The sequence below is a fragment of the Photinus pyralis genome, unplaced genomic scaffold (genome assembly GCF_008802855.1).
Source record: "Photinus pyralis isolate 1611_PpyrPB1 unplaced genomic scaffold, Ppyr1.3 Ppyr1.4_LG5, whole genome shotgun sequence".
In the NCBI taxonomy this organism is placed as follows: domain Eukaryota; kingdom Metazoa; phylum Arthropoda; class Insecta; order Coleoptera; family Lampyridae; genus Photinus; species Photinus pyralis.
In genome coordinates, this window is record NW_022170596.1 from 44,520,330 (window position 1) to 44,545,431 (window position 25,102).

At 36.1% G+C, this 25,102-nt stretch overlaps 1 protein-coding gene across 1 annotated transcript; it reads right to left on the reverse strand.

The window, feature by feature from the left end:
- Positions 1 to 357: 357 nt before the first annotated feature.
- LOC116172526 (period circadian protein-like) lies at positions 358 to 24,823 on the reverse strand. Its single transcript, XM_031489758.1, has 22 exons — positions 24,741 to 24,823; positions 17,591 to 17,683; positions 17,473 to 17,544; positions 17,261 to 17,421; positions 17,032 to 17,180; positions 16,775 to 16,982; positions 16,514 to 16,726; positions 16,278 to 16,463; positions 16,063 to 16,226; positions 15,890 to 16,009; positions 15,699 to 15,839; positions 13,738 to 13,955; positions 13,561 to 13,686; positions 13,390 to 13,510; positions 12,744 to 12,938; positions 10,770 to 10,929; positions 10,480 to 10,718; positions 10,278 to 10,373; positions 4,389 to 4,544; positions 4,163 to 4,330; positions 1,832 to 1,960; positions 358 to 1,611 (listed from the first exon to the last, which is right to left on the reverse strand). Exons 2-22 carry the CDS (start codon positions 17,674 to 17,676, stop codon positions 1,531 to 1,533), a joined length of 3,189 nt encoding a protein of 1,062 aa, XP_031345618.1. The 5' UTR covers positions 17,677 to 17,683; positions 24,741 to 24,823; the 3' UTR covers positions 358 to 1,530.
- Positions 24,824 to 25,102: the final 279 nt, after the last annotated feature.

Here is a 25,102-nt window from a genome sequence, read left to right on the forward strand (position 1 = left end):
CAAATTTAAACTACCTACCTATCTCTTACAGTTTCCGAGATCCCCATATGGCCCTCGAATTTGAATCGGCCTGTAGCTATAGTTCTATATTTTACCTAAAATGCTTGGGTTGTTATATTGATATTTGCATGAAATTTGGATTAGAGAACAACTAGGTGTATAATCAAGGTGTTACAATCAGGATAAGACATGTTTTCATTGCGCCACATTTATTTACCACACTGAAACACTAACACATCTATAATCTTACATCAAAAAGGGTACCTAACGTGAAATAAGCTTGGAAGTTATTAGCACAAATGTCTTCGACTGTGCGATTGTGTTATTTTATGCCTAGGTACAATATAAATCTACATAAAATATTTACTTAGTTTAATTGGTCATTTGGGGAGAAAGGCTTACAAAAAACGCATAACATTACACATTTTCTTAAATAAATAGAAAATATAGCTAATAGTACATTTTTCATAATACTGAATGACATATTTTAACAGTGACGAAGTACAATGACAAAATGGCCATGAACGTGAATGTGTTGAATAAATAAGCTACACCCTAACGACAAAGAATATTTCAAGAATCTAACATGGAATATTTTTACCATGTTAGGATTATTCTTACAATATTCTTACCACATGTTAATTAAGCAATATTTCTGATAGGCATATTTTACAAAAGAACATTTCTGGTTTGTAGGCACTTGATTGTACTCGCTGTGCACTGATTGTGATTGAAGCGCATTCGACTTGTGCAGTTTGCTTTTTCAAGTAGATCACAAAGGTGGAGCTTGAGAAACTCTTAACCCCGTTTTTGCCATGTTCCGAGAATATGAATCATTTTAAAACAGCGTAAATTGGAAGCTCGACAGTTTTACAGCTATTTTTTAGATTTGTTCATTTAGTTTAGAGGATATATTTAAAAAATTCGCTTTCTCTTTAAGGCATAAAAAATATGTTTGGGCAATCATTTACCCAAACGTCCGTCTATTGACATGAACATCATGTTGGCAGTTACATCGTGGAGTCACTTAGAAACTAAATAAGCGAATTTTAAAAAGCATATCCAATATTGCATGATAGGAGACATGTTGAAACATGTTTAATAACCGAAAAATAGTTCTGTGTCATCTTCCGTGAGCCACCCTAGAGTTCCAAACGTGTCTCTCAGCCACGCCTTTTGATTTACTGATTAGCGATTAAATTAAAAGAGGACATTCACAAGTGTCCCATTAGCACCTATTGCGTCATGGCGATATTGACATTTTAAACCACCCTAACTGTCCTTTACAGACATAACAATACATTTTGTACTTATGTACAAAACATTATTATATAAAAATATAACTATTATGATTGTAAAATTTTCGACATTCGAGGTCTAAAAGTTTTGGGGGTTCGCATTTTCGCTGCCTTACACTAATGGCATAGGGACCCGGGACTATACGACAAAATCTTAACAAAAACAATCAACACTTAACAACTGACTGCAAATCCATAAAAACAATTCAATTATATAAACATTCATGGTGCTTCAATGATCGGAAGAAGGAAGGGCAGCGTTTTCTTCATAAATCATCATAAGTATACTATTAGCCATCCTTTCATGTATTACCTGGAACACATGAAGGTTTTGAGATATATTACCTATGAAGCTGGTATTTTGTGGTGCAACTAATTTTTCATTTTGAAATAACACAAATTTGTTTGAAGGAATGTATTAGCCATGCAAACCAAAAATTAATATGATTTAATTTTGCCCCATTTAACGAACATCGTTACTTCTAAAGAATTGTGAGATCCCAATGCTGTATAAAAAATTATTATTGGCTTACCGTATCTGAATAATTATTGTATTCTTGTTCACTGCTGGAGACCGACCCATACAGATTATAGGTTGGGGATTTTTGCTCATCTTCCATAGATAAATACAGTTCGTGCAATTGTTCATTGACAAAATCAGGCTGCAATTAAAAGTATTGTGTAATAGTAAGTAATTACATATTGATATAATAGGTATGGATTTTGTTTCAAAAGACTCTTACATGGTGTGCGAAGAATTAAATATTTTCATAATCATTCTTTCCACTAACTAGAGCCATACCGATACATAATGCTAAGTAGGTAACTTTTTATAAAATTATTCAATTTTTATCTCCTACAATTATACTCTTTCATATTGAAACACGTTTGTTTACTGATAATAGAAAAGAAGCTTTAGAGGAACATGATGAAAATTTAAGAGTAGGTAACTTCAAATGAACATGAGAGAAACATTTAAACTTGAGAGATTCCTCGCTTTTAATTGTTGGAAACTTTGAGAGATATTGTGATTTGACGAAGACCTTATATTGAGAATTTGCGGTGAACTTGAAATGCACTTGACAGGAAGCGAGAAGAATGCGAATTTGGACACAATTTGAAGACCTTGAAAGTAGCTTTTGATGAAACTTAAAAATGTCATGGGCCGACATTTATCACAAAATTAATTCCTTTTTATTGTCCTACTGTATGGCAAAAATTTGAACTTTACAGTGTAACTTAAATGGTAAATTTAATTTGCAGTGTACACAAATGTTAATATACGTAGTTATTTTTAGTATGCACATATTGCGCGAATCTGCATGTTATGTAGTGCGCGGCGTTGGAGTCATTTTAGTAGCATTCGCTCTGTAACAGCGGTCACGTAAATATCAGTGGATGAACTTGGCAATTTATTGTAATACAAATTTGTGATTTAAAAGCGGTTGGTCCTATAGTTACGGGCTAGGTGAATTAAAAAGGTGAGTGCGATTTTCGGCTAGAACTCACATAGCATTAGTAAATTTGCGTAAGAAGATTAATGGAGATATGGCATCAACTAGCGTTGTTTTTTTATCTTATTAACCAACCTGCGATTGTTTTCAACAACCCACGGTGCTATTCACCGCCGACCAGTAGTAAATTTTGGAGTATTTACCAAGGCGAATTTGGGGAGCAGACTACAACTCGATCTGCAATAGCACCAGTGATAATGTCACTCGGATGCATCATTAATAAAGGTACTGAAGTGATCCACTTTATAGGTGCTTGTTAATTAATAATTAAGCAGTAGGAATTTTTATAATTGGGATTTTAGTAGACATTATTTTAGATGCCGTTTTTTTTGGTAATATGGGCAACGCTCGATCCCGTATTTGAAATGTAAACCAGTTTTTCTAAGGAAAACAATACCGGCGTGTACGGTTTTGAATCCATAAATTCTTTTAATGCATATTGCATATAGTGCATGACAAAATGCACAGAATTTGATTGTGCAACAAAAACGCTAACCCTAGAGGCACCCCCCAACTCATTCGTAAGACGGTGGATTGTTTTTTGTTAAAAAATAAAAGATGCACGAGGGGGTCATCGTACAAGTACCGCCATCAATTTCGCATTACACGAGTTACCTGGGACTGTATCTCCGCTACCACCGTTGTCCGTGTTGCGAGCCGCAACAGTTTTAAGAAGGGGGTTAGGGTAGCGAACATTCCAGAAATCTCGATAAACATCGAGGTGCCTTGAAAGATTAGTCATCGACGATAAAGAACGAAGGCGGTGGTGACGTAATCTTTCAGAGACTTTGTGCTCAAACGAAGTAGGTAAAAACCCCATTAAGTGCATCGTTCCGTGCCCAGTTATTGTATTTGTCTGAAAGTCCGCATTGTCAAAAATAAATTGAACAACTAAGTTTTTGTGCAAAAAAAAGATTAACAAAAGAAAAAATGTAAGGTATGCGAATTAATTAGTTATGCAAATTTTGACTGGCTAATTTTGTGTCTAAAAATTCAGGCAGGTTAATATAGTTAAATACCTATGTATGAAAAATCCTTGGAACGATGTTCCCATCGGGTCTCTATCTTGAGTAGAAGCGGAGATAGTGGAGACGTGGAGTGGTGCCCAACGCACAGGGTACATTAGAACTAAGGACCACTGAATTCGTATGGGTTTTTGTGTATATAGTGAGCTGGGTTAGTAGAGCAACCTTGGTTGAACCCGACCCACTTAAAATACTGGAACCAAGTAAATGAATACATTTGAGGATTACAGGGTTACTTTTATTTGCAAACGGCATACTTATACTGTTTAGGTGTACCTAATCACCCCTTGCCATCCACCACTTTAACAAAAATGCAAATACTAACTTGTTTCACATTTTCCATGGCGTTATGATCAGCCTTCAAAACCTCATCAAGATCCATAGTCGACATTTGATAACGGTAAATTAAATCTGGTGTAACGTTGACTGCTTGCATCCAAACCGGATCACACTTCCTGACCGCGTGTGCCCTCTGCAAAATTTTATTCGTGATCTAAAGGAATGCACAAACTGAAATTTGATCACTATGTAAAAGGAGATCGGTAACTTACATTATTCTTGTCCTTCCTACCATTTTCCCCAGCTGAATCTTCATTCGAACTGAATCCATTGTCGGTTTTGAAAAATGACGAATATGACGATGAGTGGCTGCTCCCTTCGTCGTAAGGTGCGCTGTCGACGAATTTGTCCTCGACAGTCTCTACGGTCTGCAAATTTTATGCAGGTTACCACCAAACAACGAAACTTCGTAATAACAAATTCAAACAACAGCTTTTACGTTTTAAGGTAATGCAACATGAATTTGAGAATATTTCTATCCTAGTACTTACGTGCACGAAGGAAGGATTACCTAGAAGTATGTATAACAAAAGCGCATTAGCATCAATTTATATTGAATTTTTGTATGTACTTAAAGCATTATACTATGTCTAACTACTGAAGATGTTTACCACCTGGTGACACAAAGAGGATGAAAGTGTGGCGTGCGTTGTTGTATGAAGTTGTTGTGCATAGAAAGAAAGGAAGGTGTTATAGGGTGACCATATGTATGGGGCGTAATTTTTGTATGGAAAAAATTCCATTAGTTATATTGTTTTATTGTTCCAAAGATGAGTTGTCTGCACTTGTCGTTGGGCATGTAAATGGAAAGGAAGTTAAGGTTTCCCAAACTATCTCATTTTTACGTTCTTTAAGACTCTGAGTCATTTGTGAAACATTCCGTAATCTCGGTATACCCATAAAAGTTACATAGCAAGGTGCCTACCTATACTACCTACTTTGCTATTGGAGGAACATTTGATAAACGTGAATTGCGAAAATTAAATAAATATATCAGCATACACTCTCAGAAATATTCCAACCGCACCATTGTAAATCTGTTTAGTTAGGTCGGTGAAGTTCTAGTAGGCACCCGAATTGAAACCTCAAATTCTCTAGTAAGGATACAACTTGGTCTGCTAAGTTAGATGCTATGATCAAAAGGGTTACGTTTCAATTCGGGTTCAGCATAGAAATTTTGTACGACAATATCGAGTCGAACTGGAAGAGCCATCTCGGTAACTACCAGAAAGTGTTAATAGAGTGATCAAATGTTTTCTATAAAACACATAATATTATTAATCTTCATTTTTTTCCATAATGATACTGTTTTTAATGTGGTTTTACTTTTAGGTAATTTTGATTGATTCTTGAGGGATTCTTCAAATATTCTTCAGAACTTGGTTAGAGGTTCTTTTTCCTTTCGAAATTATTAGGATATTCTTCACAGAGACGTAAGCTGTTCCTGAATTCTTCAAGAGATCCTCTCAAGATACTAAAATAATTGATGTAATTTTTGGAAGACCTTTAAAAGATCTGGTGTGACCATTCGGACATGTTCTATGGTAGAGATATATAAGCGATTCGGCAGATATTCTCTTAGAAAATGCAGCTTGGTTTGCCCACACACTTGATTTAGTGGGTTGGTTGCTCGGGTATAACCACAAGAATCTCAGGTTTGATTACGGTTCCGGAGAGAATAGTGGGTCGAGTGGGTAGAGTACTCCCCTCTTCCACTTAAAAAAAGGCAAAAAGTAAAAAAAAAAATTCCTAATAATTCTACAGTGATTCTTCCTGGACTCTTGTGTATTCTTGACAGAAATTCCCTAAGATTTTGTAAACATCATTTAGATTTCTTTAAAGAAGCTTCCGAAGCAATTAAGAGGAAAGGTTTTCTAGAAGTTCTTCGGAGTTGCTTTAGTAAATTCCATGTTCTTAAGTTCACTAAGATTACCATACCATACCTTACCATACATCTTGGTTGGCGTTATTGTTTAAATAGTGGAATAAATTAACGTCTGTCTTCTGTTAATTTTTATTACTTTTAACTTCGAAATATGTGGGATTTTATTTAGTATCAAGCTCATCCAAATAACTTCTGTCTCCTAAAACGTTGAATCAATGCTACAGATAAATTAGATTACAGTGCCATGGCCTATTTATGGTCACCCCAAAATAAGCATGTAAGTATAAGCAAGAGTAATTGACAGAAGCAAAACGTAGACAAAACACAAGAAGAAACAACTTTACGTAGTAGGTAGTTATTAATCCTGTGAAACACAACTAACAAGTACTTACTCAATAAAGTAAAAATTAAGTGAAATACGACGAGGCAGTTTCTTGAAGCTATTACAACCTGATACATCAGTCTTGACAAGTAACCGTACGTGCTTCAGCGTCGATAAAAATCTTCCTTATGTTGCATACGGCGTCGTTGCTGATGGCCAAAACCCAACTATATTACTTTAGAGCTACATTCAGTTCACACAAAAGCACAATATTACCGTTATCTGTACCTACGTCAACAATTACTTGCATTTAAACTATATAGGTAACTGTTATCTATGATGACTTCCACTGGTAAATCAATCGCACTCACCATGGTTGTTAAGGTGTAACCAATTTAAAAGCATATTTAATTTTTTTAGATTACGTGTTAACTACCAATTATAAAATAAACACTTAAAAAATAATAGTACGTGACTTTCTGCTCAAATCGTACGAAAACAAACAAACTGACTTTAGAAAAAGTACGCAGGGTCGAAAGATACTCTCATGTCGAAGGTAAAGGATTAATAGACAAACGTGTCAATTTTATTTTAGAAATGCATCGTCTCAACCGAATGCCAACACACGATAGAATTGTCAAGCCACGTATGTACTAAAACTAAAAAAATTGGAATCTTTAGAATAGGCAACAAAACAGATAATATGTTCAGGGTAATTGATTGTAGATCAAGCAAGGGGGTGCCAATCCGGGCACCTTTTTATGGTTGTATAAAGTTCTCCGACCTGACAGAGTGGAGAAACAAAATGATCACCAACCTCCAATAGGAAGAACCGCCAAAAACTATATCATTACCAATGAAATATGAAAAATGAAATTCGCATTCAAAATTAAGGATGTGACGACTGTGGCTTTCTCCAATCGCATTTGGCTTTCTTGGTCTCAACATACTTCTTAAACGTCAGTATATTGTTTCCTTTCTGACTGGCCAAAAAGGTTCCAAATACATACCTACCTACTTCAAGTTAAAAAAAATTTAACACGTCAACGGACATTTCCAAAACTCAATTGAGGGTGTCCATGTTTTCTTGAACTCAAAATGGGGTGGACATCGAAGAAATTAGGGTGGAATTAAAAACTCAACTTCGCACTTTGTCATGTCGAACTGTGTTTGAATTAAATTGTTTAAGAGACCTTTTTGGTCAATTTTTTCGTTTGTAACGTAGTTGTCATTACTGATGTTTTAAGTTTATGTAATTTTCCCCCCTTAATTTTAAAGTCAGAAGATGACGGTATCGTCGAAACTAGTCAGCCTTAACATTCCTATAAATTTTATGTCGGAATGTAAGCTTCTTGGTTTCCTGGTTTTCCCCTTTATCCAACCAAAACTAAATCAATTTTAATTACCCATCCCATCAAGTTTGGTATCAGAATTCATAAACACAAAGCCCACCTGGATATTGCTCGCTGGTAGCTTCCTTTAGCTATCTTCTAAGTGGATATGTTACTCAATCGCTTGTAAAATTTCAGCTCGACTCTTCAGATAGTCCGTGGTTAATCCATTGAGTGGAGTGTGGTAGATGCTTTGAACATTTTGCGCGGCGATTTCCGTAGATAGTCTTGTTGATTAGTTTTTAGCGTAACACAACGAAGTTGAGGTAACGCTTATGTGCTTGATTTTCTGTCTGTCTGTCTGTTTTACCGAGATCCGAGCCCCTGGGCCCCCTATAGATCGGGTTTTCGCCAATTGATAGCTGCTATGGTCTATCTTTGCCCGTTACTCATCATTTACAGATGTGTTACGCGGCAACATCCATGAGTGAGTTTTGAAACATTTTTTCAATATATCTCCTTTCTAATGGTGCACATTTGGTATAGTAATCACTGCAAAATTAATCTTCCTTCCGTCTTGATACCATAAATAATTGCCCCTTTTTATTTTAGTATCTATTTGGTATAAATTAAATCTCTATCGCTCAATTCGCTCCCGGAATATTCGTGTCCGGATATTTCACTCCCAAGACAATTCGCTCCCAGCACAATTCGCTCCCAGGACAATTCACGCCTGAATAATTCGCTCCCGGACAATTCACGCCTGAATAATTCGCTCCCGGACAATTCGTACCCAGATGTTATCTCCTAGAACAGTTCGCTCTCCGAAAAATACACGCCCGAATAATTCGCTCGGGGACAATTCGCACCCGGATAATTAGTTCCTAGGACAATTCGCTCCCAGAACAATGGGCTCTCGGAAAATTCATTCAACGGACATATCCCTCCCGGAAAAAATGCATGTTGAGCTCAATTGGTTTATGAATTATTGAGTTCAGTTCAAGTAACCGATTTTCAAAGATTAACTATGAGAGTGAATTATTCTAGGCGCGAATTTTCCTAGAACAAATTGTTCTAGGAGCGAATTGTCCGAATGCGAATGCGAATGGTTCGGGAGCGAATTATCGGGGCGCGAATTGTTCTAGGAGCGAATTGTCCGAATGCGAATGGTTCGGGAGCGAATTATCGGGGCGCGAATTGTTCTGGGAACGAATTGTCCGGAAGCGAATTATCGGAGCAACAAGAGGAAATTGAATCAATTCAATAGGTACGTAAAATCAATGACTGCATTGCATACTTCGTTTTCATTTTAGGTTATCTAAGTGCTATTATAAACAGTCTCATAGGCAACTACAATGTTTGAAAGTTTCGATCATCGTGTAGGATGGCAACGGAGAATGAAAAGTGTGCGCATCGTCCGCTCTTATTAAGACCAAAAATGCTATTTTCGTCATACTTAACAGGTTTGAGTGAATAGGCTAAGTCTCTCTTTAACAGTAAGAGTAGATAAAGTGATCACTATAACGGCAAGGTTAGAGAAAGTGAAACAAATGAGTGTGCATTCTATGGACAAAAATGGGACGCGGAGCATGAAATAAAAGGAAGCTCAGAACAAACAACATTTTGATTCCATGAAGACGATGGGCGAACCTAAGCTTGATATTTTGGACGTGTAAGGTAAATACTTACAGAATTGAAAAGTTTTATAATTTGGCCTCTGTTATAAAATAAAGTTTTGTATTATACACGACGATAAACGGAAGCTAACCATCTCGTGAAAGTGAATTCACTCGATGGTTAAATGCTGCTGAATCAAAATAATCCATTTACAAATTCTGAAAATGAAATGTTACAGCGAAGAGTCTTTGTTTGTACTCAAAAACTACAAATGTAAACACATAAAATGTGCGATTTTGAAATCTTTTATTAGAAAGCGAAAGTCTGTGTGGTCCTCCGCCGTAACGTGAACGGAAACAGGAGTAGACGAAGTAATTCGACTTTGAATCTTGAACCGTCAAAAAGGATCGTTCCCCAGACTCCAATTTCACGGAGAAGGTTTTATTTGCCAAATTTCGGATTAAGGTTATTATTTCCACTACTTTATGAAATGAAAAAAGTTAATCCAAAACAATATGTGCGTTGATAGTATGATTTACATTTTTACTGTAGACCGAGTTTTTGGTCTAATGAAGCCTCTTGCCGAAAATGAAAAAAATTGAGCGGAACAAGTTTTAATGGCCATTTGCACCACCCAAGTTATACCATTCATTCCTGAAAAATCAATGCTATGATTGTTTTGACAACGAATGACAATTTAAAGCACCTTAAACGTATGACTACCATGTTACTACCCGTTAAGTATTCAGTATGTGTATAACAAAACAAGTCACTATGCACCTTTTTTTTCGTGTTTCGATACAAACTATTTTTAAGTAAGTACAAAATTGCTTAAAAGTGATGTGATGCTAAATGTATAATACTGTAAGAACTTCCTCAATGTACGAATTGTCACATCAACATTGTACAAAAGCTAAACAGCACATGCATTAAATACGCAATTCACCTTATAAGTTACATTAGAATTATCCATATGGCCTTCTCCATCAATGGAGCTCACCAATGGAGAATCAGGAGAACAAACCGATGGTAAACCAATATCCTTATGGGAAAAATCCTTAAATTTTCATTTAAAATAAGTCAAAGTTAATATTCGTAGCGAATATTAGCTCTACAATTCGCATTGAGAAAAAAGATAGCAGACTTACTCGATTAACACAGCTTGCGGAAACGTTAGAGCCAATCGCGCTTCCAGGTTCTGCCTTAACTGAGGTGGCTCGAGATGTGGACCTTTGGCGCCCTGACAGAGTCGATTTCAGCACGGTCTTACTGTCCGGTATGAATGGCGCAACAGGTTGCGGCAATGAAAACGGCACCATTGCCATGGGGGTGCAAAATACTGGAGATGGAAACACTGGATTATACATTACTCCGCGTATGTACTGAACTAAAAGTCAACGTTTAATTGACGATCCATTCATTTGTGCATTAACAGTACCTTCGTGGGCAGGAGGGTATGTAACTTCGCCGTAATCGGATGGAGTTTTTCTTTGGCTTGGAATGTAGTAGACGGGAACGACTCCAGGTGCATTCGACTGATTACTATTCAACGAATTTACTGTTAGTGGAAATGGCGGCCACAAGGGTAGATCGCCCACCTATAAATAAAAAAAATCAATTAAACAACTTTCTACACTGCATGATAAGAGACTCACAAAAGGATTTTTCACCTTATACTGTTAGAGAACGTCTCTAAGAGTGCAAAACTCTTAGTACGGTTGCATTGTAGATCTTGCATTTAGTTTATTCAATACCGGTTATTCAGGAAGTACTTGCTCACATGGACTTGTGAAATTTAATTAGACAAGCAACGTGATAAGTTATATTTATTAGATCTATTATAGTGTTCTTTGTTTTATTTTTAGAACTGCCCTTCACTGGTGCTTCCACCTTGACTGCGACCCACATTGTAGGGAAAAATAATGTTCCTGTCTTAAAAATAAGCACAGTGCAGAAATGTCAGGCTCATCCTACAATTTTAGTTTAAAAATGAAACTTATTAAATGAAATCTGTTACCTTAAAGCTGTATGAAGGTTGCTTTGATAAAATTTATTGATTATGAGGTACTAAAACTATACCTACAGAAAATGCACCTTTTTATGCGAATTAAACTTTATCCTTTTCTAGTAGCAGCTGCCAGACAAAAAAACTGGAATGACTCGGAAGATGATGTTTTTCCTTCATTGCAACATGCGCACGTTGCTTTCGAAATTTTAAAACCTTGATGCTTTGTTTCGGTAAATGTATCAAAAGCACTTTTTTTTCCTTTTAGAACGTCTTTTAGTTTTACTAAACAGTCTGCTGACAATTTATTTCCCACACAGAAGACGGGCTTGGCAGATCTAGACTTTATAGCGCGTAAGCCTCGAAAGCAAGTAAGACTCACAACCCTATAAGACTTTTGTCACTTACAAATCAAGAACTAATTATTTTTCCATTTTGAAACATCCTCAAACTATTGATTTCTCTTTCTTTTCCAATGTAACCAAAAAAAAATCTTGAGCTACCAGGGAGGTTCGCTCAGAAACTCCAAAAACCGCCTGGTTATTCAATGAATCAGTGTCTTTGTCGGTAATACGAAGTGCTACAGTATTATAACGGGCGTTCAATAATTATTGTTATGGTAGTTGACAGTGGTTTTCTCTTTCTAGCACGAAAGTAAGGTCATTGAAACGTTTGTATGGTTTGATTTCAACTGTTAAAAAATGACACGAATCACAATTCGAAGCGGAAGATTAACCACTGTAATTGCGTTTTGTAGTGTTAGACAAAGCATATGTTTTTTTGGTAACTGCCAAAAACAGGTGATCCGACTAGAACCAATTAATTGAATTTATGAACAGTTGCGGTCACAAAAAGTTGATAATGAGCATCTCAATAAGACCAGGTGTAAGTTTAGCACAACTGTTCTTTTTCCTCTTTAAAACAACTGTTGTTACATGATAGAGTGAAGTGAAGAAATCTATGAAATTATCAAAACAAACGTTTTTTGGCTTAGTTGGTTCTATTTCCGATTTTGGGCTCGGCTGGAAGCTTTAGAGCTGTTGCCAAATTTTCAGTAAAAAGTACACGTAAACATGCACATATGATGGAACGACGGACAATCTAAGACTAAGAAGTTTTGTCGAAATTGACATTGAACAATTACTAAAAATAGTGTTTTGCCGAACTATCAGATCAACAGCATTAAAAGAAATTAAGAAGAAATGAAAAGACAGAAATAACAGTCGCAAAGCGTAAAAAAGGAAACCCTAATGGATTCGCATTTTTACCAAATTTTATGAACGACCCTTACTGTCAACAACGCGTTACACCCTCCCACGTTGCGCCGTTATGATCATTACAATGTTTTACTCTAAATTGTCGGTTTCGCTGTTAACATGTTAAATAAGTAGAGAAAGATTGACTTACCCCACTAGTGTTTCCTTTATCTATAACATTCGAGTTGTATTTGCCAGCAAAATTCGACGAAATGTTATGACTACACGAGCCGAAAGTCGTATTTCGTTTTTCATTGGCTAAATGTTTCTGTTTTAAAACCTTAACCGTTTCCGCCTCCCACGACAACGATCCACTTCGTTTTACTCCCTGGAACTGTTCAAATCTCTTAAATAATATAGTATTTTATACCAAGGAACTAAAGTCGCAGTCGATTGCATAAGAACGAAACCCCCATGGAGCAAATTATTCTAACCATTTGGGACCAATGTGTATGTTTTAAGTTAGAGGGATTATTTTTGTACTCTGATAATTAGCTATAGCAATTTAAATTTGATTGTTAATGTTAATATTGTTGCAAATGTAACGTCAATTAAGAAAACAGGAGCAGAAATGAATATTCAAAAAGCCGTTGGCGAAATTATTTCCTCCTGTACTAATGGTTTAATGAATATAAAGTATTGTGCAAGGTGTATTTCAATGTAACCAGTAATTTTTGAATCAGCTTGACAATGTTGTTTACTGTTACTTTTATTCCCTAAAATAGAAAACTAAAACACATTGTCTTGGTCCCAGGAGTAAGTACAACAGAGATAGGAATTAGTGCGAAAAAAATTACCTGTTGATCATGATTGACGGTGATACTTTCGTTTTTGACAATGGCATTCGGCAACGGCTTCATAGTTGAACGCTGTTCCTTGTGCCTTTGACGCATCATTTTCTCCATATCCTCATTGTGTCTAAATATATAATGATAACGAAACTAACAAATCGGCCAACAATTTACAACCTTAGAATCAATTCCTCGGTGAGTAGTAAAGGCTCATAAGAACCATTTGATGTACTAGTTGAACCTTCGATATTAAGGTTACTTCCCGAACTGATGTTCCCGGTACTACCGCTACCAGAAACTCTACTACAAACAGACAGAATTACAATTGACTCTTATGCTCGCATTACGTCTTACTGATTGCACATTGGAATGGAGGAAGAACATTTGAGCACCTGATCGACATGAGCGGTTCGTCCACTTTCATCTGAACCGTTGGTCATTGGTTTGCTTTTAAAGAACCTGTTAATATTTTCGTTGTAATTCAACTGAGTGTAACTCGGAGGTGTTTCAAACGAGTCCCTATCGCAGTCTTCGTTTCGAGGTGATGATGATCCTAAGTTGTTGGAACCATACTGTAACATTATTAATTTAGAACAAATGTTAAATGAATTTATTTGTACTTATTTACAAATTGCTAACAATAACACCTATTCCCAAAATACAAAAAAAAGGTTCCGGTACCAATTTTGTAAAAACGCGCACTAATTGTATATGATTTAAATGCAGGTTTCCAAAATGGCCTGTCCTAAATTCCGATGATATATATTTACGTCCACAGAACGTCCCAATTTTCAGAATGAATTTCGTTGCACATCTGTAATAATAGATGATCATCTGTACTAGGCTTCTGTTCTGGGATGTTTCTCGAATTCCAAAATCTTGTTCTTGTCACAGTATCAACTGTGCTATAAATCGTAAAGGAGAAACAAGCAAGATCTTTGTGGTTCCCGTGAAGTTGACCCAGGAAATATGCGACCACATAAGTCTCCAAACGACTATACTTTCTTTAGGATCAAGTACCTACGTCAGTGTCCTAAAACCAGTTTCTATTGTAGTACTTATTTTTGGCAAATTCTATTATATGTCACAGTGGCAGAGCGTTGGACTACATAGCCGGAAGGTCGGGTGTTTGAACCTGGGTTGAGGTAAGAATTTTTCATCTGGGGCAGAGATGGGAATTTCCTTAGATCAGTTTCGAGCATTCTGCCGGCTACTCCGAATTAAGTTTTCCTGTAGTTTTCTTAATTCGTAAGCTAATACCTGAGTAGTATAGGACAAATTAACACCTTCTAAAAAAACATTATGCGGATGACTCTGTAATTGGACACAAGCCTGTTCAGGCCCCAGAACAAGAGAGGGACAATAAATAAATAAATAAGATCACGGCCAACTTCACAAAAACACCGGAAAGGTATCGAATCTCCATACTTTTAATGTATTTAGTGTATCATTTTCAGAGTTTCCGAAATATCTCGGTCAACTTCTGAAAAGTACGGAAAAAAATTCTATTAAACCCAAAAGGGATTAATGTAGGTATACCTTCTTTAGAACGCAACGAACAATCACCGACAAAATTGATGACGCTCAATTACGTCAATGTTTCGTTTTCTTCGGAGGTGTATTTGAAATGCTCTCGAGACGTAGGCCGTGATTTTTCCAAAAGCGGTAAAATGAATAGGGGTTGTGGTAGGTACATTGATGTACAGTCTGAAGAAGACGCATGGTAATATTGTTTTTTAATTCATTCGAAATCTTTTCGATGCTTTTGTCTATAGTTGGTCGTGATCTTTAATTTAGAACCGGATTTCAAAACAAGTTATTCTAATCGGTCGGGGATTTATTCTACATCGTTCTGGGGTTCTCTTGAACTTCCGAAAGCGTCCGGGTGTTACAATGCGCATTTTACATTATCAGGATTTTTTCTATGCCACATCTTTCTTTATCTTCCATGACCTGCTGGATTTTGGCATTTCGTTTGCTTTTTTACCATTGTACGTAGTTCGTTTTAACTTTTTAATTTCTAGTTGCACCATTAGCGTTCTGCTTGAGTAGTTGATACAAGTTCCACAAATACTTGCTTAAACTGATCACTTATTAACACACCTTGTAACACTTTAATGTCAACGAACAGAAAACGAATTTATCTGGAGAAAGTCTAGCAATTTTAAAAATTAGTTTTTGTAACTTGCATCTGTCTTTAATTACAATTAAAAAATTAACAATAAATTTCTGTTTATTATTCCCAACCGGCCCCGCGTTTCACGTACATTTTGCTAGTAAGCATTATGTGATCACAACAAAATCCGCTAACTTACAAGAATATGACCATCTTTAGGCACGGGATCCAAACACTGATTTGGTTTTGAACATTCTATTATATTTTCCATAAAGGTTTCTAGGTTTTTGCATCGCCTGGCAACCTCTCGCTGGGGCAGTTTTGAAGGCCGGTACAACTCCTTCAACACAACGTCTTAGAAGAGAGCGTCAAACGTAAGTAGGTACTTACTTTATTTAAGATGTGCAAAATTTCCTCTCGAATGATTTCGGCATCTTTCAAAACTTGATCGGATGCAAGTTTATTTTTATCTTCTTTAGGGGCTTCGAAAATGTTAGGATTACTGGGGCCCTTCGAATAGATAGCTCGTTATTTCGCTGAGGAAAGTATAGATGGGTAGTCACCTGTAAAACTCTGTGAAGTCCAATTACGAATTCGAGCCGTCGCGACCATGGATTAATGAAACACGACCATTCCGTTTCTATCATTACGAAATCTCCATTTTGAACGGCGAAACGATAGGGTTTGCTGCGATAAACCGATCCTGCTATTTGACATTTTACCATTACTGCAAACGCCAGAGTATAGAGGAGGTAAGTATATTAAACAATAGTCTTACCTGACTCATATACTTCCTTCATAAATGGGAGATCTTCTGGATGATAAAAATCAAAGACTGATTTTCCTAACATTTGCTGTGGGAGGTACCCAAAGTTCATGACAACGTCAGCATCCACCTGATTAAAAATGCAGGCCGATGTATGCCGCATACCAAATATGCTCGACTTTTTTACTTCGTCTGGTACTAAAATGGCATATATGGTAAATTGAACTTGAGCTCTTAACTTCACTTACATGCATAGTTTGAATAAACCGGCACGGCAACAATTATTAGAAATGTGTCCTCGCCGTTAGGTAAGGGAATTTTGTTAATATTAGGGGTCGTATATTTTAATTTTACAGATAAATGGAAAGCTTGGTAGGAAACTGCTCTCTCTACAACACTGTACCCAGATGTCTTTAATCCGCGATACTCTCTCAAGCACACGTAGAAAGAAGCGTGAATATCTAAACGAGAAATATTAATATTTTGGTACAGAAATGATTTTGTTTCACCTTTTCTCCTGTCAGTTCCTTCCACTATAGGTATCGCGATTTCATTTGTAATCTCATTACAAAACGTTTCTCTATCTTTGGGATGAAGAAAATCACTAAATGACCTCCCCAGCCACATATTTTTGGGAAATCCCAATAACGGCGTTAGGCTTGGTGACGTATATAACACTATGCCATCATACATGGAAATGACACAGCAAAATCCATTCTGAATAATAGAAAAGGTCATTTTCGATAGCGCTAATTTTGTCTGTTACCTTTGGTTCGATTACTTTGGTATTTGGCGTCAGATTGTCAGGAAGTACATGTTCAGATTGCTTTACGTTGCTATCTGAAATGTTATCTGTGCCCATTTCGTTGGTTTTGGGACTGACGATATCAATTATGTCTATTTTTGAAAAGAGCTCTGCAATTTGTGACAGTGTTATCATTGACCAGCAAGTTAAGCGATGGAATCAGGCATTACAATATTATACGTCAATTTACCTAAATGTAAGCTGTCCGGGTTAGTGATGAGACCATTTGTATGTTGATTAAAATCTGAAGGCGCCACGTGCATTTGACTCATGTTTGTAGACTCAGACTTACTTTTCTTATTTTCTTTGTCTTTGTTACGTTTAGTTAAAGCCGGTAGGTTATTGTCAACGCTAAAAAAGGACACGTAATAACAATTTCCGATGCTGTTAGATGTTACGTACTTCTCTGCATTGACCACTCCACCATATCCGCTACTGCAATTACTACCACTCAAGAGACTCTTCGAACTGGCGCTAAAAAATCAGTCCTAATCATTTTTACATAAACAAAGGATAGTACCTGCCATGTGAATTACTTTTACAAAAGCTAGTAGAATACGCCGAATCGGATATTTTAGTTTTTCTCGTCTCGGAATCGTACTCCATTTTGAACCTGAAGCAAAGATTTTTTGTTAAATTTACAAATTTGCCGGTATAGGAAATTTTATCCGTGTACATCTTCATAAAAAATCAGAATAGAGATAAGATGCGAGAAAATAAAGCGCGTTAAGATAAGAAACGAGTGTTCAAGCGGATAAGAGTCGAAAAACGCTACAGTGTTGCCGGTTTTAAAAATCGTCGTGACGGAGAATGAGGGACGGTGTTATTGCTATACCTTCACGTGCATAAAATATTGTGAATATTGTGCAATGTGTAGACCATTTGATATCGCGTAAAATTTTATTGTTAATTAAAACTTCAAACACCGAACACCGTATAACTGCAATGTATATATAAGAATCGTTAGCAACGCACTCGAAAATAAAGCCACCATTTTCGACAAATTTATTTTCGTGGGTACTTTATCCGTTCAGTGTAAGCTGCGTTTTCGAGTGCTCTCATTTAAATAAATGGTTACCACGAAAGCGTTGAGGTCCAAGGTGCGAAACGTTTCATTGTGCTATATTTGAAGTGGCTAGTTACGTTAAAATACAAGTTTATTAGTAAAAACTAGACACATCCCTTGTGTATACGGGGTGTTATTAGATTTACAAACGGAAACCGGTGAAAAGGTTCGAGGCGATTAACTGTTTTTGTTGGCCATCAAAACCCTAAGTTGTAAGGGGACGTTTCTATACTGCGGAACATTGGTAACTATTCCAGTAAATAAATCAAATTTCAACTATAAATTGCGAGAAACTTGAAGCACGGTTTGATCCGGATTCAAATTCGTCAACCATCTTTCGAAATTCACTTTCAACGAGTAACCAAATTTTTACCTGACGATACAAAAAGTCCGGTTGTATTGTACAAGGCGTTCCACCCTCCAGTTTTCGAAATTGCTGCTACACTTCCAAAGGAGAAAATCAGCTGTCAATGGGCGAATATTTCCACTCATCGATAAATGTAAGTTAATAAAAATGTTTGCATTGTGTAACCATATGAGCTGATTGTTTGGGGATTTTGTCTGAAAGATTTATGTTTAAAGTCATTCTAACATTCCTGAAGAGGTCGACTAGCAGGAATTTATCCCGTGAGCAAATTCATCAAAACTTTACTCCAAAAAGAGAGGTTCAACTCCTCTTATAGGTACTCGACTTGTATGTAAAAAAGAGTCTGCTGCTGCTGCTGAATTAATAATAATTTATTGGGCTCATTTAATTGATATATTGTATGACCTCGTCGTGGTAGGGTTATACATAGGTACATAATGATGCATTTGAATGCGTGCAGTCGTAATTCTTTAGTGCGATTATTCCATTTATTGTAGACCGTGACATTCAGAATTATTCGAAAAACTCGCAAATCGGCAGCATCAAGTATTGATTTTTTTTTTTATGATTTTGGTGAAAACATTTGCCTCTTTCAGAAGCATGTAAGAACGCGTATCACATATCTAGTGCCAGACAAGTTTTAAAACAGTGACAATGGAATATTTTTGGATCCCCTATACCAACCATTTCCTTTTCGCCTCCCGCGTTAAATGTAAATGTAACCGAATTACACAACGAGTTTAATTGATTAGGTATATTTCTAGTGTATCTATTTCCGTACGGATTACACCATCACGTTTCTGGAAATGGAAGTGTGCATTTTATGTGACACGTTACTTTGAAACCTTTTGAGTCGTGTAATTTAGAAATACGTAACACAAATTAATTCGCTTTTATTTGCGGTGCTGCTTTGTTCATTGTATGTAAAATTGGAGTTTTCGTCACGTTTTCCATGTTCATACATCGAGAAAAACGTATGTATGAAACCAATGGGCATGGCTTCTTTTTAATGATAAAACGGAAATAGGGTCTGTCCATCTAAATCTAGGTTGGCACCTTTACTTTCACGTGTTACAGTCAGCTCCTCGAGATTGTTACCACGATTTTACTGTTATCGATTTCACTCCATTTCTTCTCTTCCTCGAACACCCCTAAATTTGAGATTAGATATCAAATAAACTCGTCAATAGGAGTTTGGGATATTTACGGTTGAGATGAAGGTACAGTGTGTAGAATAATGAGAAATGCCTTAACTGACAACAATATGTTCCATTGAAGACAATAATCCATTCTTCGACATATTCCCCATAACAAATGTTGAAAGGGCGAAACGAACGCGTAGACAGAGCGAAACTGCAATCATCAGCAAACTTTCGCTGGTCGCTGATAAAGACAGCTCTGCTTCTGAAACGTGTGGCTTTTATAATGAAAATAGATTAATGCAAGTTTGAAAGAACAGATTGAGTTATAAGAATTTTATAATTTCGACGACTATTTTTCCAGTTTATTTCTTCAAAATCTTAAGGTTCGAAACCACAAGTCAAGTTTCTATCCCATTCCCCCTACTTTTACCAAACAAAAATCCGCGAGGGCATTTAAATCTTCAAAAAACCAAACAATTTCAAACGTAACGAGGGATGTACACTTTCTCCGCTCTGGAAAACTGTTATCCCATTGATTGACGTGTCACTGTCCAATTTCTCCTGATGGAAAAGGTTTAGCTTTCTCTTTTTAAGTGTTCCAACGTGTGCTGTTTAGTGGAGTAGTGCGTGTTACTCCCGTTGTCTCATTGATAAGGGTTTGATATATCTATTTTATTTTTATTTTTGATCGTTATTCTTGTTCTGATTCTGATGAAGTTCCTTACAAAAGTGACCAAAACGTTGATTCTTCGTCCTACATTGACACGGTCCTATTCCGGAAGTCGCTTGCATGTTAACTCTCCAGAAGTGTCACTAAATGTCTACACAAACATGCTTACTAATTAATTAGTGATTACCATACCACATTTATTAAAGATATTCGAAGTTCAATAGGTGAGAAGAGGTTAGATTCGCTCATGTTATTAAAAACATACGGAGATGTTGCAGATACAATTCCTATTAACAATCTAGTGAACTTGCGCCAACCAAGTTATAAACTAGATGATTAACCGTCAAGACTAATTCTTCAACTTGTAGATTTTTTATTTTTTATTTTGCATTTTTGAGTGGTTGGGGTTTCAACCAAGGCTGCTCTACCAACCTAACCCACTATACATTTACAAATATCCATGCTCGAACCCGGATCCGAACAAGGGACCCTTAGCACCACAGTTCAGCTTTAACTGAACACTTAGCTGCGGAGGCAGAGGCTTAGAAGGCTTCTATATGGGTAAATATTGGGACGAGTGGAGGGGTCGATGCAGTCTTGGACACGGGCAGTTCTGGGAGGAAAGCCTCAGAACTGATACCCACCTCATAAGAAGGTACGTGATTCGGACTGTCTCACTGAGACCGAATAAGGTCACTCTTCAGGGCAGGGATTTATGTATTTATGGCGACCATATTCTTTCAAATTTTGAAGGCGCCTGGCAAAGTGTAAGGCCCCACTAAATGATCTGGCTTATTGATTTTCTCTCTCTTTAAATATTAAATTTAAAGGTAATAAAAATTTCAAAAAGCCTCAAGAACATTTTTTGAAAAATAAAATTCGTATCTTTATCTTTAAAAATATAATGGTTGATTTAGCCCCGCTATTCGTCAGCCAGGTCTGTCATTCTGTATTTGAGCATTATTGGAAAAGTATTGGTTTTCAGCGTGCCTCAAATACCTACCACCAGCTTTCCTACTATTAGGCTAAACAGGGTCCTAATATCCTTTATTGAGGGGGCTCTGAACCTAGTTGCAAAAGAAAGGGCTGACTGGTCGGGCTCCTCTTATGAATAGAATAGCGAACCCATAAAATTGCAATGGCATTGCTCGTCAATCCTATCGGTACCAAAATCGAAACACAGTGGACAAATTTGATATTTGATTATTGTGCGACCTTCGTCTACCTCTAATTAAACTGCGAGGGGTGCGACGCGACGCAAACTTGACGGCTCCAGATAGTTTTCTGGATGGTAAAAATGTTTCTTCACTGAAATTAAGTGTTTATGTGCCCATTGTGTTTATAATTCAAAATATGAAATCCTTTTATATAAAAAAAACTAATATAAATCTCATCTCATCACGGGGTTTTAAAACATAGTAAATGTCGTCAAAATAATTACAATATTTATATATATATACGTCCCAATTCACAAAATCATTTGAAATCGCCAATTTGCCCAATGTTTATTTTTGCTCAATCTCTTTTCGAATAATTTGTAGTGCATGCTCAATGACATATTTGACTAAATATATAATAAGAAACTTACCATTGCGGATGAGAGAGTGTGGCACTGTAAAATGCGTTTATCAAAAAATTAACTTATGGAAGACACCAGCTTACTACAGGGTTGTCTCTAACACAAGCACATCGAATACAATGTATATGCTATGGACCTATGCCCTATAGTCCTATATCATTTGCGCAGAACCCTGCCAATTAAGGCCTTAGAAACTATCCTCATTATATCTACTGCCATACGTTTTTCCAGGATCATTAGTAAAATCAGACGAACGTTAATATAATAGCTTTAATCACCAACTCCATTTACAAAGTCCGCGTAAGAGGTAACTTTATATCGGTATCATCTAAACGTAACCATTATACAACCATACTTATGTAATCTTATAATTCAAGTAAAAGTAATTAACTACAACTTCTGCACGATTATGTTTTTGGAATTGTATAATATTTGGCTTTGAACTGTTTGGTTGTAAATTACTAATTAGTTACTGCTTTCAATGCAGAGACACAACTGCTCCTCTTTTAAGGGGCGCATTTATTAATGGAACGGAAAATTTTGGAGTTACTTTGTTACTTTTTCAAACATCTGACCAATATTTTTTGTATTTAGACTTCACATTCTTAATTTACAGGCATCAATTTCTTACTATTATTATTATCGATTCGATGGTTATATTTGTCAATTTTATTAGTTTGAATAGATTAGAATTGAGCTTTTCCAATGATCTTAAAGCTGACATAAGAAACTCCATTCCCGAGACACTGAAGAAAAAATTAAACGTCAATGTGTAATTTAAAATTCGAGTTATCCTAAGTTGGATTAGGCACTTTCAAACATTTCTTCGAACAATAAGCCTCGCGAGAACTCCTAGAGACAGTGCTTTCACCCTCACCACCCAGCACTTTGAACTTTATTTTATGGTGGAAGTGGGATTTCCTTAAATACCTCAGACAACGAGTAAACTGGGCTCCTACTGCTGCTAGTGTTTCGCGAAAAGCGTGTTTATCTGTTTACGCTAAATTACGGGCAGTCGCAGTAATCTGTTTTGTTGAAGACATTTTCGACATTTTTATAATAAATGTGTGCAGAAGCAAGTTGCTTGAGAAGTTTAACGCGCGTTCTCCGATTACGGATAAAATTTTGTCGAGTTCAAAAAGAAAGCAGTGTAGTACAGTCACGCCTTTTGTTAAGGTTCACTTTTAATTAAAAGTTGAAAGTTTCTACCGTCCGAACAGCCACAGAAAATGTAATGTGTTGCATTACTGAATGGAATGAGTTTCGATAAATATTGATTGATTATTATAATTTATCGTTAGTCCGTAATGTACTTACACTTCTTGAGTAGAACTACTGCTTATGATATTTAGTTAGTTAGTTCTTTTTGCATTCGGTAGCTTATAGCTCTGGCACCTCAACGAAGCAAAAACTTGACGATGAATGTCAACTTTCTTATTTATAAAGATGCTTTTTTCCAATTTTAACCACGACGTTTTACATCATTTAAGCAGCTTTAAAAGAAAAAAAAAAATTTGCATCTGTATGTACGGGCGTACGTTGGCAATTTTTCATAGTAACGGCTCGACGCATTCGATTCAAATTTTGGATATGGATACGAAAACGAAAAGTGACGGGCCAGATTTTTGAAAGCGACCTACAATTTTTATTAGGGTATTGGAAAGACCTTATTTTTCTGTGTACAGCCTACAAAAATTGTGCCAGGTTTTATTACAAAAAAACTGAAAAAAAATGAATAATCGTTTAAGATATAACATCCAAATTACACTGAAATCTGTAAGAGCTCAACAAAAATTTTCCTTTGAAAATTTGAGCAATTTAGTGTTTACTAATCAAACGGCACATACGGCAAATTAATGCCAGTGTATATTATGTTTAATGGATGTATGGCTGTCATAAAAGTTTTTTTTCTGTTAAATATTTGCTTTGAGCTAGGAAGCTGCTCTGTCAAGAATTTGGCAACTAATTTTTCAACGCAGGCAACGGTTCTAAAAATGCATAGAGGCCGGTCAAAAAATAGGTAATGTCAAAATTACTTATCTGGAAAATTTCAGTATAATTTTACAGAAAATGAATATCAAAAAATAATTTAAAGGAAAGTTAGTGTGTGCTGGAAAATGCACCGAAATTAATTGAGTACAAAATTGTTAGATAAACAGGAGTCATCGTTCACTCAGACCAATACCTAACTAAAGTTTTTGCTGACAAAGCAAACAATTCAGTGTACTTACAAATCTACCAACCACGCTAATTATTTTTATTAAAGAAGCTCTTAGACTCAATTACATTACAAGTAGAACCATCTTTCCCTCTTTAGACTTTAAAATTTTCAAAGCGTGTAAATAAGAAAATATACGTATTATTAAACCTGAATATTGATACAAGTAAAATAGTTGATTTTTTTAAAGAAAAAAACCTAGTTTGTCATTTTAAATCAACCATTTTATCATTCAACAAACTAACAAAATGGAGACCTTCATTCAACGAATTGATACAAGTATACATGTAAAAATATTCTATAAATAAAATGGAATATCATTACTATTTCATAACATTTCAAGTGCACGTTGCAGTAAATGTGCTAATTGAGAGTAAGAATAATACCAGTTAAAGGTAATCGGTATATTAATAGAAATTCTTGTTTTATTTAATTTTTCGTTATTTAATCGACAAGTTTTCTTTATTTTAAATAGTTGCTTTACTCAATATTGTTGTGTCTAATTCAACCGAAGAAAAAGTTGAAATTATTACAATTCCCCAGTCAGAACAGAAAGTATATTAAAAGGAGGAATGGCCCAAAGAGTAAGTACTCCCTCGTAATTCGATTTAAGATAAAAAAGACTTACCTAAAATCTTCACAACTTCACCAACGAAACAAATTCATATAAATGTATTCGATGGAATAGACGAACTGAAGGATTTTCATCGAGTGAGGAAATTGTCGGGGTAATAATTTCATAGTTGCGAAAGTCCCGGCGATCGGTTGCACGGGGGAGTGAGAAAACCGATTTGGAAAGGTGGTGGGAAATTTATCTCACGCTCAGTGCAATGTGAATTTTATACCCTTGAATTATACGTTTAGTAAATCTGTAAATAGACCCAAACAATACACCTACCCGTGTTTCGTTTGCTCTCAACCGCGTGGGCTAGTTATGGCTAAATTTATTCTTTTGCAAAACTAGAAAATCAAAGTGAAATTTTATAGTGG